The sequence below is a fragment of the Jaculus jaculus genome, chromosome 12 (genome assembly GCF_020740685.1).
Source record: "Jaculus jaculus isolate mJacJac1 chromosome 12, mJacJac1.mat.Y.cur, whole genome shotgun sequence".
In the NCBI taxonomy this organism is placed as follows: Eukaryota; Metazoa; Chordata; class Mammalia; order Rodentia; family Dipodidae; genus Jaculus; species Jaculus jaculus.
In genome coordinates this window covers 43,370-58,203 of record NC_059113.1, presented here as the reverse complement: position 1 = coordinate 58,203, position 14,834 = coordinate 43,370, and the positions used below count along the sequence as shown (strand labels likewise).

General features: G+C 39.4%; 1 protein-coding gene across 1 annotated transcript in view; it reads left to right on the top strand.

Annotated features, from left to right (window-relative positions):
- Megf10 (multiple EGF like domains 10) overlaps positions 1–4,322 on the top strand; it is a 215,192-nt gene extending 210,870 nt beyond the window's left edge. The window contains exons 23-25 of the mRNA XM_045131157.1: positions 1,177–1,221; positions 2,015–2,221; positions 3,475–4,322. Of these exons, the coding sequence (XP_044987092.1) occupies positions 1,177–1,221; positions 2,015–2,221; positions 3,475–3,686 (464 nt within the window). The 3' untranslated portion in view covers positions 3,687–4,322. The remainder of the gene's footprint in view (positions 1–1,176; positions 1,222–2,014; positions 2,222–3,474) is intronic.
- The last annotated feature ends 10,512 nt before the right edge of the window (positions 4,323–14,834 follow it).

The following is a 14,834-nucleotide window of genomic DNA, read 5'->3' as shown; positions in this document are numbered from 1 at the left end:
ACAATAGCCATGTGAAGCTGGAAGGCAGTTTTTGTCTTCCCCCTTCTAGAGATAAGAAAATTGGCACTCAGAACTTAGCATCTTCCCATAGATATGTGGCTAATAAATAAGGAAATGGAAGTTCTTACTCCCTAATCTATTGGGGATTTTTTTTGTTTTTTTTTAATGTTTTATTTTTATTTATTTATAAGAGAGAAAGAGACAGAGGCAGGCAGATAGAGAGAGAGAATGGGTGCACTAGGGCCTCTAACCACTGTAAACTCCAGACACATGTGCCACCTTGTGCATCTGTCTTACGTGGGTAATGGAGAATCGAACCTGGGTCCTTAGGCTTCACATGTAAATGTTTTAATCACTAAGCCATCTCTCCAGCCCTAATCTATTTTTTTTTCTTTTTGTCATAACAGTGCCAATAGAATCTTTGATTCCTATATAGTAATTCCAGAGCATATTAGCCTTTATGCCAGGTGGGCTAACATGCACTACAGGAGAACCTCTTGTCTTCTTGGTAATATAAAGCCATGAACTTGTGCTTAAAGTCTGGTGTTCTTAAAAAGATGGCTACTACTTTATTGGTTTGTTAATACCTCATTTTTCCCAGTGTGGGCAGGAATATTGTTATATGTCTCACTAACTTCCTCCATGAAGGTCAGACATTTTAAAACAAGAAAGCCAATTTACCTCATGCAGAAATTCCACCCTTCAAACTGGACAGGTCAAATTGTTTAAATAAAAGCTGAATAAAAATGGTCAAGGTCTGGTCTTGGCCTATAAAGTGTTATGTCAACAGTGCTTAAAGCTTCTAATTTTTATAACAGAGGCAATAGCATAACAGGGGTTACTGAGAAAATAATTGGGCTCTTGTTAGGGCTGCACATAGGAGTGAATTCTCAGATTTAGTTTGGGCTATTTCCTTTCTATTATGCAGCCTTGATTCAAGTAACTAATTTATTGCCCTGTGCCTCATTTTCTACCCTTAATACATTAGCCTCTCATAAAAGTCCTTGTCACAGATTAGGAGGTGCAGCAACCTCTGGCACAGACGATGTGGTATTAAGGTTTTTCTGCACAGCCTTGGTGAGTCACTGCAATGAGATCACCCACTACAGTCTCCGAAAATTTGATGGTTTTCCTCTATACTTAATTCTTATAGGTGACTTTCTTTCTTTGTCATAGGGGCTTTTGGACTTGACAGAAGCTATATGGGAAAGTCCTTAAAAGGTATGGTGTAAGTTTGAGGAAGAAATATGCGTAGCTGAATCTTACTTTAGAGGATTATCTCAGACAAATAATTTTTAAAATAAGCAAAAGTGGAAGTGTACAGATAATCTAGAGTTGTCAATGTGAAAAATTGATCCATGAACATATAAACATGTTTGATTGGCATCGAGAGAGTGATGATGGAAGAAAATCTTTAGGGAACAAAGGTTTCATTTTGATGAAGAAATGTTCATATTTCCTTTAAAAGAAATATAGAGAGGGAGAAATATGAAATGGGAAGTAACCAGGAAGAGAAAAAGAGATTAATATGCATATGTGATGACTGAGTCTGCTGTTCAGGACAGGTTTGAGCAATATGGTGCCCAGTACTCAAGTTTTACAGGGCATTTTCACAACATAAATACCTTTCTCATAATGATAATAAAATTGTCTTGTGTTCCTGGAGCCATTAACTGCTGGTTTCCTTACTTAAAAGCTTTAAGGAGTAAATTTTCTATTAGTAAAACAGAAGAGGATTAATCGTATTTGAATGTGAGCATCAAAATTAAATCAGCTCCAAGGTATTTTCATTTTTTTCCCCTTAGGAGAACCAAAATTGCTTTATAGATGGACAAGTTTATAGAAAATTGTCTCCAAAATAAGTAGAAAATGTGTAGCATCATTTTAAACAGATATAATTATAGGAACATACGCATAAAGAAACAGAAGCAACCTGTCCAAGTAAATTATGAACAGGAAATGATTATGCCTATGCAATAATATATTTTTTTTTGCCTTCCTTCTCTCTTCATAGATCTGGGAAAGAATTCTGAATATAATTCAAGTAACTGCTCCCTAAGCAGTTCTGAAAACCCATATGCCACAATTAAAGATCCACCAGTACTTCTCCCTAAAAGCTCAGAATGTGGCTATGTGGAGATGAAGTCACCAGCTCGAAGAGACTCCCCATATGCAGAGATCAGTAACTCAACTTCAGCCAACAAGAATGTGTATGAAGTTGGTGAGTTCTCCAGCTATAGAAAGAACCTATGTTTTGGAAACAATCTTAAGTGGTCCGTATTTTATAAGCAACTAGCATTTATAGTCATCCTATTAATGGTTATGAAATGTTTTTTTTTACCTCTTAGTAAATTTCAAATAGTTTTACTTACCTTCTACATGTTCATCTATCATTTGTTTTATAATCATAAATATCTCAGCACAGCTGGACAGTGGTATGTATATGGTATTAGTTAATGTATCAGGTAGGATAAACCAAATGATTCAAATAGATTCAACAGGCGGCTCCATGTGCTGGTTGTATTCTTTATATTAACACAATGCTTTTAGCAGAATTGGAGCATTTTATTTTAAACTTGTCTAATACATCAGTTGTATTCTTAGATGGAAATATGATACAAATTAGAAATAATTCAATATAAAATTATTGTTATTTTTAGTGTCTTTTGCAACTGTCATTTGGGATAAAATAAAATATACAATAGCCAACATTCATTAGACAGCAGGTCTCTATAGTTTTTTCTCTCTCTCTCCTAGAGTTCATGATTTTAACTTTTTAAAAATTACTACCTATAAAATAAATGACTAATTTAATGCAAGTAATTAATTGTATGTCATAAGCATGCCAGAGATTCATTGGAGGGTGTCTTAGAAAGGGGTGGTGGGAGAGGATTATGGTCATGATATATTGTCTATAATTATGGAAGTTTCCAATAAAAAGTTTTAAAACAAAAAACAATTAAACTTTTTTTTTAAAGGATCCAGCAAGCCATTCAATGTGGAAGCTATAGTGAAGTTAAATTCTCATTTTGAATCATTAACAACCCCCCTTGAACTAGTCTGTAAGCCACCACAGTAAGATGGAAATTCAACTCAGTGTGTGAGACTTGAGTCCTAAAGTTGTGAATGGATTGTGTGCTTCCATGAATTAAGGGCTTGTCACCTATAGAATTAGGGTTTGGCCAAAGTATTCCCAAGGTTTCAGACAATGATTTCTAACCAAGGTTTTTGTACATTCCCTTGATTTCTTCACACCAGCCCCACAGTCATCCTTTGTTTTGGACACATTTCTGTATTGTGAACTGGTCCAACAATGGCAGAGTTCCCAGTCCTATGTGATTATAAAAGAACAATGTTTTTAAAGTTAATATTTCCTTATTTTTATAAAAGTATTTCTTGTGTATTTGATGTTTGTAATAATATATTTTTAAAGTATCCCCTTGCTGATAAGTCATATATCTCTGGTTATCACAGAACCGACAGTGAGTACTGTCCAAGGGATATTCAGCAATAATGGGCATCTCACCCAAGATCCATATGACCTCCCAAAGAACAGCCACATCCCTTGCCATTATGACCTTCTGCCAGTCCGGGACAGTTCATCTTCCCCCAAGAGAAAGGATAGCAGCCATGGCAGCAGCAGCGGCGGCAGCAGCAGCAGCAGCAACAACAGCAGCAGCGAATGATAAACAAAGGGCCACTGGGTGACTGCTGGACCCTTTTCAGAGCTGCACTTCAGTTCTCCAGCCTTGAGTTTGCCACTATAGGCGAATCTTAACCAGTTTGGTAGGCAATTGTTAGACATGAACCAGAAAGCTCAAAGCTGAGGAAAATGCCAATTGTATATGTGTTTTGTATAGTGGTTTGGAAGGAGGTAGCAACATGATTTCCTGTGGATGTAAGGGTTAGAACCTACTGCACCTGTGAAACAGCATATTTTAAGCTGTTGGCTGAAAGCATGAACTTGATATAACTCCCTTAGAGACACAGATTGGAGTGGGCATTGGTATTGTTGCTTGAAATTTTTAAATTTAAATATTTTTTTCATGTGTATCAGAGAGCCATTGCTAGGATTGTGCAGTTTACCATAAATTTACTTAATAAAAGTTGGAATTGTCCAAATATAGAAGACAAAGGACATACTATTGAGTCATTGCTTTTTTTCCCCAACTGGACTCAGAATTATAGGATTTATAAGAATGGAAGAAGGCTGAAGAGATGACTTAATGGTTAAGGTGCTTGCCTGCAAAGCCAAAGGACCCAGGTTCGATTCCCCAGGATCCACATAAGCCAGATACATAAGGTGGCACATGGGTCTGGAGTTCGTTTGCAGCAGCTGGAGGCCCTAATGCACCCATATTCTCTTTCTCTTTCTTCCTATCTGCCTCTTTTTCTCTATCTCAAATAAATATAAAAATAAAAACTATTTTTTAAAAAAGATTGGAGAAAGAAACATTTTGTTAAGAGGTAGGATTGTATAAACTTCGAATAAGCATTAGCAATGGATAGCAAATTTACATATTAAAACTTCAGAATTTTTTGAATGAGAAATGTACAAATAAAATTATTTTAGGACTAGTATAAGTACCACGGAAATCAATATATACATGTGCTGGGCAGAACACTGTTTCTCTGACCCTTGACCCATTTTACATGTGCATTATTCTGACCACTGTCCATCATGCATATTCACCACTTGAGAGTCATATCAGTGATTATTTCATAAATACAAACCTGAAATAATTTTCTTTTTGACGGACTGAATTGAAAGAGTGTATAATGATTGGCAAAAGATGTAAACTTTTAAGTGGAGTTTTGTAAACCATTAGGCATCCATGCTGTAATATAGAATTAGAGAAGCATTTGCATTAATTTTTCTTAGAAGTGACTGAAATATCTTTGTGCATATGTGAAAATGGGCATTTTCCTTTATTAATTGTTGATTTAGAGAAACTATGCTTAAGCTGGTCTTTTGCATTGCTAATATGACATGTACCCCATTTTTCATTAATTTGTACTTCATTAAGTTGTATATTCTATATTTTGTAGTGTTTGGATTGTTAATGAAAAACTATTATATGTTTATTGTTGCTTGTATTATTGCCATTCATCTCTGCTTGATAAAAATACATTTTTTCTTTTGGAGGGAAAAAATGAAAATATATACTTTGAACCTATTAAAATTGGTCATTATTAAATAGTAATATTTAATAATGTTTAATATTAAACAGTAATCATAGGTGAATGGCTTAGGATTGGAATGGAGAATCTCTAATATTCTAAAGTAGATCTCCTATTGCTGTATTTCTGAAAGTGTTAGTTTAACCATGGGTAAAGGAAGCAGTGAGAACTGTGGACTGGTTTCACTAAAGACTTTCATATAATTAACCATCCAAACTGGGATGCTTTAGTTAGTAAATGAAGGCATAATTAATAATTCTCCAGCAGTGAATTTAAGTCCAGACAAGGCAGACCTGAACACATATTTATCCTGTAGACACTTAGGCAATAATCTTTTCATTCCAAGGCATTTGTCTCATGTGAATGTCAATATGACACAAGGCAGCCTGTTTCTCTTTCTTGGGTATAAATAAGCAAGCAGAGAGGATGAAAGGCTGAGGGAGGATGTGGCTTCATAGTAGAAGCAATAGTGCACAATATTTTAAAGAAATGAAGCCCTATGTGTCATTCTCTCTGAGTCAGTTAATAATTACATATTACACATCTATCTGCCAAAAGTATTCATAAGACATTGTTTCTGTCAACCACTGGTTTCATGCCATATACCTGTTCTTATCATGGTAGTTTGTTTTGGTCAGGCAGATAAATCAGGATAGTTGCTATTTTAAGGATTTCTGTACAGAAATTCTGGAAATTTTGATGTAATTCCTCTCTTATATCCTATGTGGTAAAAGCACTAAATGAGTTTGGTGACACCTTACAAGAGCCACTTATATAGGAATGTGCACCCAAGTAATATTCTTTCTTTAGAAGTTGGTGATTCAGAAAAATTGTATAATGTCTGTATTTACAAATATCAGGATCTTTCCAAATGTTAACTTATTTGCTTGCTTTAATTAGGAGAATATATTGTTTGTGATTAGTTATACAATGAGAAGGAAGCTTTCATTATTATTAACAGCATTTGACATTAGCTCCTCTCCTGTGGCATATACTATTAATGCTAACAGAGTTTAATATGTTTAGCAATATTTGTGTGAATATTCACTAAATATAGAAAAAACAACTATAGAAATTTATAACAGAATAGCATAATGTCACAACCAAATCCATCAGCATAATGACTGCATGCTATGAAAAATACAAACACCTTTCTGAAGATGTCATCTTAACTTCAGTGAGCCATACTAGTGGTTATTTGTGGAGGTTGGGGGAACTTTTTAACCAAAAATATCTTTAAGGTCGAGCAAAAATATTACAATACCATTGATAATTCACATTGATATTAGAAATCAACTTGGCAGTTAAATGTGACAAAATTATAAAAATTAAGTTTTGGAGTTGTGTTCTTTAAAATAATTTTCTAGTCTCTTAGGTGACATGTCTTTATTACTCAAATTAAGTACTGAAGAGATATTTTGTTCTTAAATGCTTAATGCCATGGGAGTGTACACAGGTATTGGGTGGAAAGCTCATTCATGAGTTTGTAATGACATAGCAAACTGTGGTCTTTCAGAACTCCGTCAATGCTGGTGTCCTAACACGGAGTCCTTCTGTTCTACTTGTCCATCTCATCCAGGCTCTTGACATGACCCGTTCACAATAAATGTTTTAAAAGAAAAACATCAAAATTCATTAGGATTTACTTGATGATAACAAACAAATGAGTGCTTTCAGTGTTGAACTCTCATTTTCCAAAGATGATAAGCTTTCCTTAGTATTAGTCTCCACTGTCATTTACATCACCAAATAAATTTATAGATTAATGCAATAAACTTCCAATAAAAAATTTCTAAAGTGGTATTTATTTCTACATGTAAAAGAAGGCTTATTATCATACCAGGAAATTAACATTTTTTTCATGTGTGGTTTCAGAGTACATTTAAAGGCAATATAACATTAATTGTTAGTTTGTACGCTTGTCCTTCAGATTACGTGCTTTTTTTTTTGGAGACAGGATCTCATGTAGGCCAGGCTGACTCCAAACTTGCCATGTAGTCACAAATGACCTAAAACTCATGATACTTCTGTCCCAACCTCTTGCTCCAGATAATTCATTCTTCATGGAGGGAAGTAGAATTTTATAGTAGAACCCTTATTATTGATTGCATCAGGTATTGGTAATCATTTTTGATTACTTCATAGAGATTGCTGCTATTGCTTTAATTAGTAAAACATTAATGAAGCATTCACTTATAGAACTGCATTCTAAGGATAAAATATTATTTTTTTTCTGAATGCTGTCTATTTCCTGGGAGCCTGAGTACAAAACAATGCCGATGATGCAAATAAGTGTCACAAGTCATACACTGCACTCTTCAGTTAGGAAGCATCTTAAACCATGTGGCTTCAGAAAATTACATAACCTTGTAAGGCCTTGGTTTTTACATCATAATATGTTGGAAACATTAATACCCATTTCATAAGGTTTGGGAATGATTCAAACATTTTACACATGCAAAACACTTGTTTTGTGCATAGCATGAAGTAGGTGCCTAGTAAATGTTAGCTAGCATTACTGTCTTGAGAAAGTACCTAATAATATGATCCAGTTTGCAGAAACCAGATGAATTATGAGGCTGGTAAAGAAGTGAGCACTTAATGGGTATGATAAAAGTTGTATGCTCATATGACCATGCTATAGTTTTTTTGAACTATCACAACATTCCATACCTTTTTATTTCTAGAGAAGTTGTTTTACAAAACAATAACATTGTTTCATATTTTTGTAGCTTATTAACTTCCTGAAAATTAATAATGTTTTTAAAGCATGGGTGAAGGTTATGAGAATGAAAGCAACCTGAAAAAGTCATTTCAATATACAGTTGGACATCAACTCCCTGAAGGAAGGTATAAGTAGAAGGTGAAAATGAAAATGTGAGTTTCTGGGATGGAGAGAAGGCTGAGCGGTTAAGGTACTTAACTGCAAATCCAAAGGACCCATGTTTGATTACTCAGGACCCACATTAGCAAGATGCACAAGGTGGTGCATGCATCTGGAGTTTGTTTGCAGTGGCTAGAGGTCCTGACATGCCCATTCTTTCTCTCTCTCTCTCTCTCTCGCTCGCTCGCTCTCGCTCTCTCTCTTTCTGTCTCTCTCTCTCTCTCTCTTTCCTTACCCCTCTCTCAAATAAATAAATCAAAAGAAAATATAAGCTTCTGAGAGCCAAAAAGGGTGTTTTATGAAGTGATACATGGTAAGAAACAGTAGAATTGGGAGGATACACCAAGAGAAAGTAAGGGAAGAGTGTCCCTGTTGTTTACACTCCACAGCAATGATGGAGACTAACTGTATTGGGTGCTGTAGTGGTTTGATTCAGGTGTCCCCCATAAATTCATGTACTAATGCTAGGTCCCCAGCTGGTGGCAATTTAGGAATTGGAGCCTGACCTGAGGAAGTGTGTTTTAGGGGGCAGGCAGACTTATGGTTCTCAAAACCAGCTTCCCCTTGCCAGTGTTTGGCACAGTTCCCTGCTCCTGTTGTCTGTTTGATGTTGGCCAGGAAGTGATGTTCACGCTCTGTTCATGTCATTGTTCTCCCCTGCCATCATGGAGCTTCTCCTCAAGTCTTTAAGCCAAAATAAACCTTTTCTTCTCAACAAGCTGCTCTTGGTTGGGTGTTTTCTGCCATCAATGTGAACCTGAATGTGACACTAGGGGTGGAATGTGGTGGTTTGAATTAGGTGTCCACCACGAACTCATGTATTCTGAATGCTTGACCACCAGCTGATGGCAATTTAGGAATTGGAGCCCTGCTGGATGAGGTATGTTGTTGGGGTGGGCTTATGAGTATTTTAGCCAGTTCCTCCTTGTCAGTATTTACCACACTCTCCTGTTGCTGTTGTCCACCTGATGTTGGCCAAGTGGTGATGTCCAACCTCTTCTGCCACATTTTCCCTTGTGATCATGGAGCTTCCCCTTGAGTCTGTAAGTCAAAATATACTCTTTCTTCCCATAAGCTGCTTTTGATTGGTTGCTTTGTGCCAGTAAGGAAAAGGTAACTACAACAGGTGCTCATAGGCATCTTAGGAAGGTTTATTTCCTTGTGGGCTAAGGTGAGCCTGTCTCTACTAAGATTTGTGAACTGAGCATCTTCTGCCACAGTCATGGTCAACATGACTAAGTTGGCAATGTCTGTCCACTAAGCTTACTTACTGCACTATGCCAAGGACCAGAGAGATCTACAGAGGTGCTGAAATCCAGTACATTATATAAATAGATAAAGAAAGATTAATGGGAACTTTGCAAAATGAAAATTGCAAATGGAAACCCTGTATAGCTTTTGGTTTATAACATGTAATAGTTCCTCCTGGGCCAATGACTTGGACTTATTTGCTGATTGTCATGTAGCAGAAAAAAGCAAAAGAGGACACAAATTGGCCACATTGCCATGGTGTACTTGAGAAGACTGTAGGGAGCTGATGCCCCATCTTCCCTTGTGGAGTTCGGGAAGTCTGCCGATCCATGCCCTGGCAATTCTTAACACACTTGGGCTTCATCTACTCCAACTCTCCTGATGCACGGTGTGTGAGCAGATGCCCTTTTAAACTGTTGAATTTTGAGCCACTGCTCTGTCAACCTAGAGGTGCCCAGGGCCTCTCCAGCTCCTCTGCACACTCCCCAATTGCATTCTACTCACCATTGTCGAAGGGACAAAACAGTTAGCTTGTAGGAGGTGTATAAAGTATTGAGGAGTCTAACACCTGTGGATGGGTGTGGCAGGAATGTGTCTGGTGGCTAAGGCTCCGCCCACGCCCAGAGCGGCCAATTGACTGGTTTCGGGCAGTGGCAGGGCTGGACTACCAGGATGTGCGAGCTCCTCACTTAGCTTTTTCCTGCTGCTGTGCGAGCACGCGGCCTCAGAGACAAGCACAGGAGACCCACAACAGTGTCTGTGCCGGGGTGAGTCAGCCAGCTTAACACACGCATGTGGGTCCCAGAGCTTCACACCAGTGTTGCAGACTGCAGAAAAGGACTGCAGGGCCCGGCTAGGGCGATGTGGAAGCAGACCATACCCAGCAGGTTTGCCCTCCTGGGCCTGTAAGACCCCCAGAACGAGGACCCCACGTTCTGCCCGGAAATGGCGACACCCCAAATCACTCACGAGAAACGGTCTTGATGCAAACAGCAAGAGGATTTTTATTCCAAGTGCGCTGGGGCCCACAGTCATACACCCCACAGGGGTAGAGGACTGCAGAGCCCCGAATGCAGGAACGGGACAGTTTTTATAGGGTTTCTAACAAAGCCTGTGCATTAGACCAATCATTTTTTTAACATCAGGAGCCCATGGGGTGCGAGCCAGGCAGTTTGTGCCACTCCATAGTTTCTAAGCCAATTACTTTAATTTGTTCAAGGCCCTCGTGGACCAATCAGTCTCCTATGACCTTGGTGGTCAGCATTTGTGCAGGTCCTTGGGTGGGAGTAGCAGAGTGTGGTATCAGTCTCCTATGACCTTGGTGGTCTGAGGCAGGCTGCTACGACTTACGGTGCGGGCTACTAAGGCTTACGGTGAAGGCTATTAGGGCTTATGGTGCAGGCTATTTACAGAAACCAAATAAGTGGTTCACTTTATTACTCATTTCCCATCCTTGAGGGCTATCTTATGCCCTTTTTACCTAGTTTTATATTAGGAGCAGGCTCTGATATAATGAGAAGAGGGATTCTTTTTTTTTTTTAATTTTTTTTTGTTCATTTTATTTATTTATTTGAGAGTGACAGAGAGAGAAAGAGGCAGAGAGAGAGAGAGGGAGAGAATGGGCGTGCCAAGACTTCCAGCCACTGCAAACGAACTCCAGACGCGTGCGCCCCCTTGTGCATCTGGCTAACGCGGGTCCTGGGGAACCGAGCCTCGAACCGGGGTCCTTAGGCTTCACAGGGAAGCGCTTAACCGCTAAGCCATCTCTCCAGGCCCCAGAAGAGGGGTTCTTTACTTGCCTCCAACAGAGAGTAAAGCCTGGAGTTTGAGGTATTCAGGGGCCCGCTTAAGCTCCCTTTGGAGCGTGATAGTATTTCTGGGCTTCTGAATTCTTGGGTCTTTCAGGGCCAAGTACTGGAAATGCTGAGACTGTCGGTCAGTATTGCTCACCTAATGGTCTTCATGTCATCTCAGCTGGTTGGTGAGTTTTACCTTCTTTATTTAGAGTTCTGTGCTTACTTGAGATTGTGTATGTTCATTACAAAACCAAAGGGTGCTCTTGGTTTACTATAATGACTTACTTTGAAACTAAAGGTATCAAATACAGGAAGCAGTATTTCAGTCAGAGAATGGTACCTTATGCATTGAATGTTGAGGCTGTTAAAAGGCAGAGAAGGCCCCATCTTTACATCTAAGTTGAAGACGTTCCACTCAGGTGCAGCCTGATTCTTAACCCAGCTGAAAAGAATTTCAGGCCGAGTCAGAGGCAGGGTTGGTGAGTCTGAGTAGGAGAAAGGACAGATGACTGAGGAGAGTCAGGTTCTTCAGCAGCAGTTGAGTCAGTGACTGGGGCATTTGGGGTTACAGTGTTTAAAGTAAGTGAGCTTCTCATTTCCTTATGAAGATTTTATAATGAAATCATAGGGTTGTTTATAAGGGTACTAGACAGACTAGCCTATAAGAAGTGAAGGACTCAGGAACCAGAGGAATACCATGACAGGCTTCAAAGTCACCAGTAGGCCTAAATTTCTGTTTCTCAGCAAGGTTTAAATAAGAATTTAACAGTTACTGAAAAAAGATCATAAATTGCTTATGCCATACTTTTCTATAGTCATAAGACAAGTTGCTTAAGTTCCTCAAACATACATAGCCAATCACAATAAAGGTTACCTAATCTGCTTGAAATTCCCCTAGCCCCCTGCCCACCAGCTCTGCCCCCCAGCATCCTAAGCCTATCAGAAAAATACAAGTGCAGTTACTACTTAAATCTACCAATCATGTAACCATTCCCCTGCTTCTTTGTTCAAATCCCTACAAAAAACCTGCCCCCTGCTGCTCAAGGCTCTTGTACGGATCCACTGCATTAGTGAAGTCAAGAGTCCGAGCTTAAGCCCCAAATAAAGCTCCTTGCCTTTGCATATGTGTTTGATTCTCCTTGGTGGTCACTGGGGGCACCGAGCACTGGGCATAACAGAAGAAAACATAAAAGTAAATATAAAATGGATAAGCATTAAAAATTTTTTAAATATTTTATTTTTACATAGAGGAAGAGAGAGAAAGAGACATAAGACAGAATGGGCATGCTAGGGTCTCCAGCCACTGCAAACAAACCCCAGATGCAAGCACCACCATGTGCATCTTGCTCTTTGTGCATACTGGGTAATCAAACCTGAGTCCTTAGGCTTCTCAGGCAAGTTCCTTAACTGCTAAGTCATCTGTCCACCCCAATAATTTTTTAATCAAAGTCAGTTTGCTTTACATAGATCATAAAGATGTTCAAGAATGTGGTAGGGCTGGGTGTGGTGGCACATGCCTTTAATCCCAGCAGAGGTAGGTGGATCACTGTGAGTTCAAGGCTAACATGAGACTACATAGTGCATAGTGAATTCCAGGTCAGCCTTGGCTACAGACCCTACCTAGGAAAAAAAAAAAAAAAAAAAAAAAGAAAAGAATGTGGTAGGAAGGCCTTTTTCCTCCAGATATAACCTGATGCCAGTAGAGAATGCCTTCTTCTATCAGCCCTATCAATATGATGCAGTCATAGCTGCCCCAGTTCTTGGCATCCCCAGTGGTCACCAAGGAGAACCAAACACGTATGCAAGGGCAAGGAGCTTTATTTCCGGCTTAAGCTCGGTCTTGACTTCACCAATGCAGTGGATCCCTACAAGAGCCCCAACCAGCAAGGGGGCAGGTTTTTTATAGGGATTTGAACAAAGAAGTAGGGAATGGGTACATGATTGGTTGATTTCTTAGGACATTAGCAACGTTGGGGGGCGGGGAGCGAGGTAACTAAGAAACCTCTGTTGTGATTGGCTAAACAAGCAGCAATAACATTTGTATGTATTTCAATTGGCCGAGACAGGGAGATAGGCGGGACAAGTCCTTGGCAAGTCTCAGGTGTCCTGGGCAGGGGGCAGGCCAGCTGCCCCTTTGTTCCTTTGTCTAAGTTGAAACTTGTAACTTAGGCCTAACCAGGGCAGCACTCTACTGAAGCCTGTCATGGCATAATTCAGTTTCTGGGTCCTTCAATAGCCAGGTCTATGGAAACGGTAATGGAGCTATTGACACTGCCTGATAGAAGGGGGCGGGGGTGTTACTGGCCCCTTTCCGGGAATTAGAGCCATTACTCCTTCCTGCCCTGATGGTATGAATGGCTGTTTTGGCACACTTCTGTAAATAGCATCCCACTTGTGCTCTCTAAGTTAATACATTAAACTTGTTCATTCACCTGGTCCGACTTCGGTAGAATTGTGAGCAGTAATAGCACCAAGATAAGGCTTCACCCTGTCACTCTCAGCAGCATTAGTAGTTCCACTCATATTCTAGGAGCCCCAACTCGGGATAAAACCCAGGATTAGTGGCTTACTCCCAGTAGTTTTGTGACAGTAATTGAAAGGTAAACATAAGAGAGAATTCTCAGTTCATATTTAATGTTGATATGTGTGTGCATATTGTAAATGTTCTGTGTGTGTTCACCATCCAAGTACGGTATGTAAATGAGCAAAGTATTTACCTCTGGTGAGTGCTTTTGCACCAATAACTTTGGGGTATCCCCAGATTCTTATGATTTTAAAGAAGTGAAATTCACAGATCATAAGGTAAAGTTTAGAGAGACTTTATTAGGTTAAGAGAAGAAAAGTGGAGAAAGTATAGAGAGCTCCTGCCATATGGAAGGTGTTTGGGTGTAAAGCCTGCCCTGTGACCCAAATTGGGGTAATTTATAGATTGGGAATGGGGCCTGATCTAACCTGTCATGATGCAAAGTTTTACCAATATCAGATTTAAACCTTCCAGGAATCTTAATTCTAGGGAAAGGGAACAGGGAGGGATTCGGTTGTTTATGGAAAAACAGATCTAGATTTCTTTTGGGGGCCCAGTTATCCTAAATTGTCTCAGTATTCCTGAAAGTTTTTCTTCTTTTGACACAAAACAAGAACTTGCCTAATTTTCCAATTGGTGTTAGAAGGGGTAGGGGCACATTTGAATATTGTTCTCCCTTCATGTCTCTCCCAATCCTTTTGTTATTTTTGTTTGTTTGTTTGTTTGTTTTAGAGTTAGGGACTTATTCTAGCCTAGGCTGACTTGTCACCTACTCTGTAGTCCCAGGCTGGCCTCAGACTCACAGCACTACCTGTGCCCCCCCATTGCTGGAATTAGAGGTGTGCACCAACATATCCATGCCCCCTTAGTTATTCTTAGAATTCTTAGTAAGAATGAATGTTAGGCAACCACTGTGATGAACTACATGTTGCTGTGTACTGGAATGAAAACCATGTGTGTGTAGCACCTCCCTCCTGGCTGTGCAGAGCATCAGAGCTTTCCCTGAGGGACTGATCATGTAAGCCTCTCCCCAGACCCCTTCTACACCCACTGGCTTTCCTGGAGACAATAAACCATGATAACCATGATAATTCCCTCCCCCACTTTCCCCTTCACAAATTCACACTCCATCATATCCCCTCCCTCTCTCCATTAGTAGTGGTATTTCTTTATTTTACTATTATTAATTGAGGCAGGA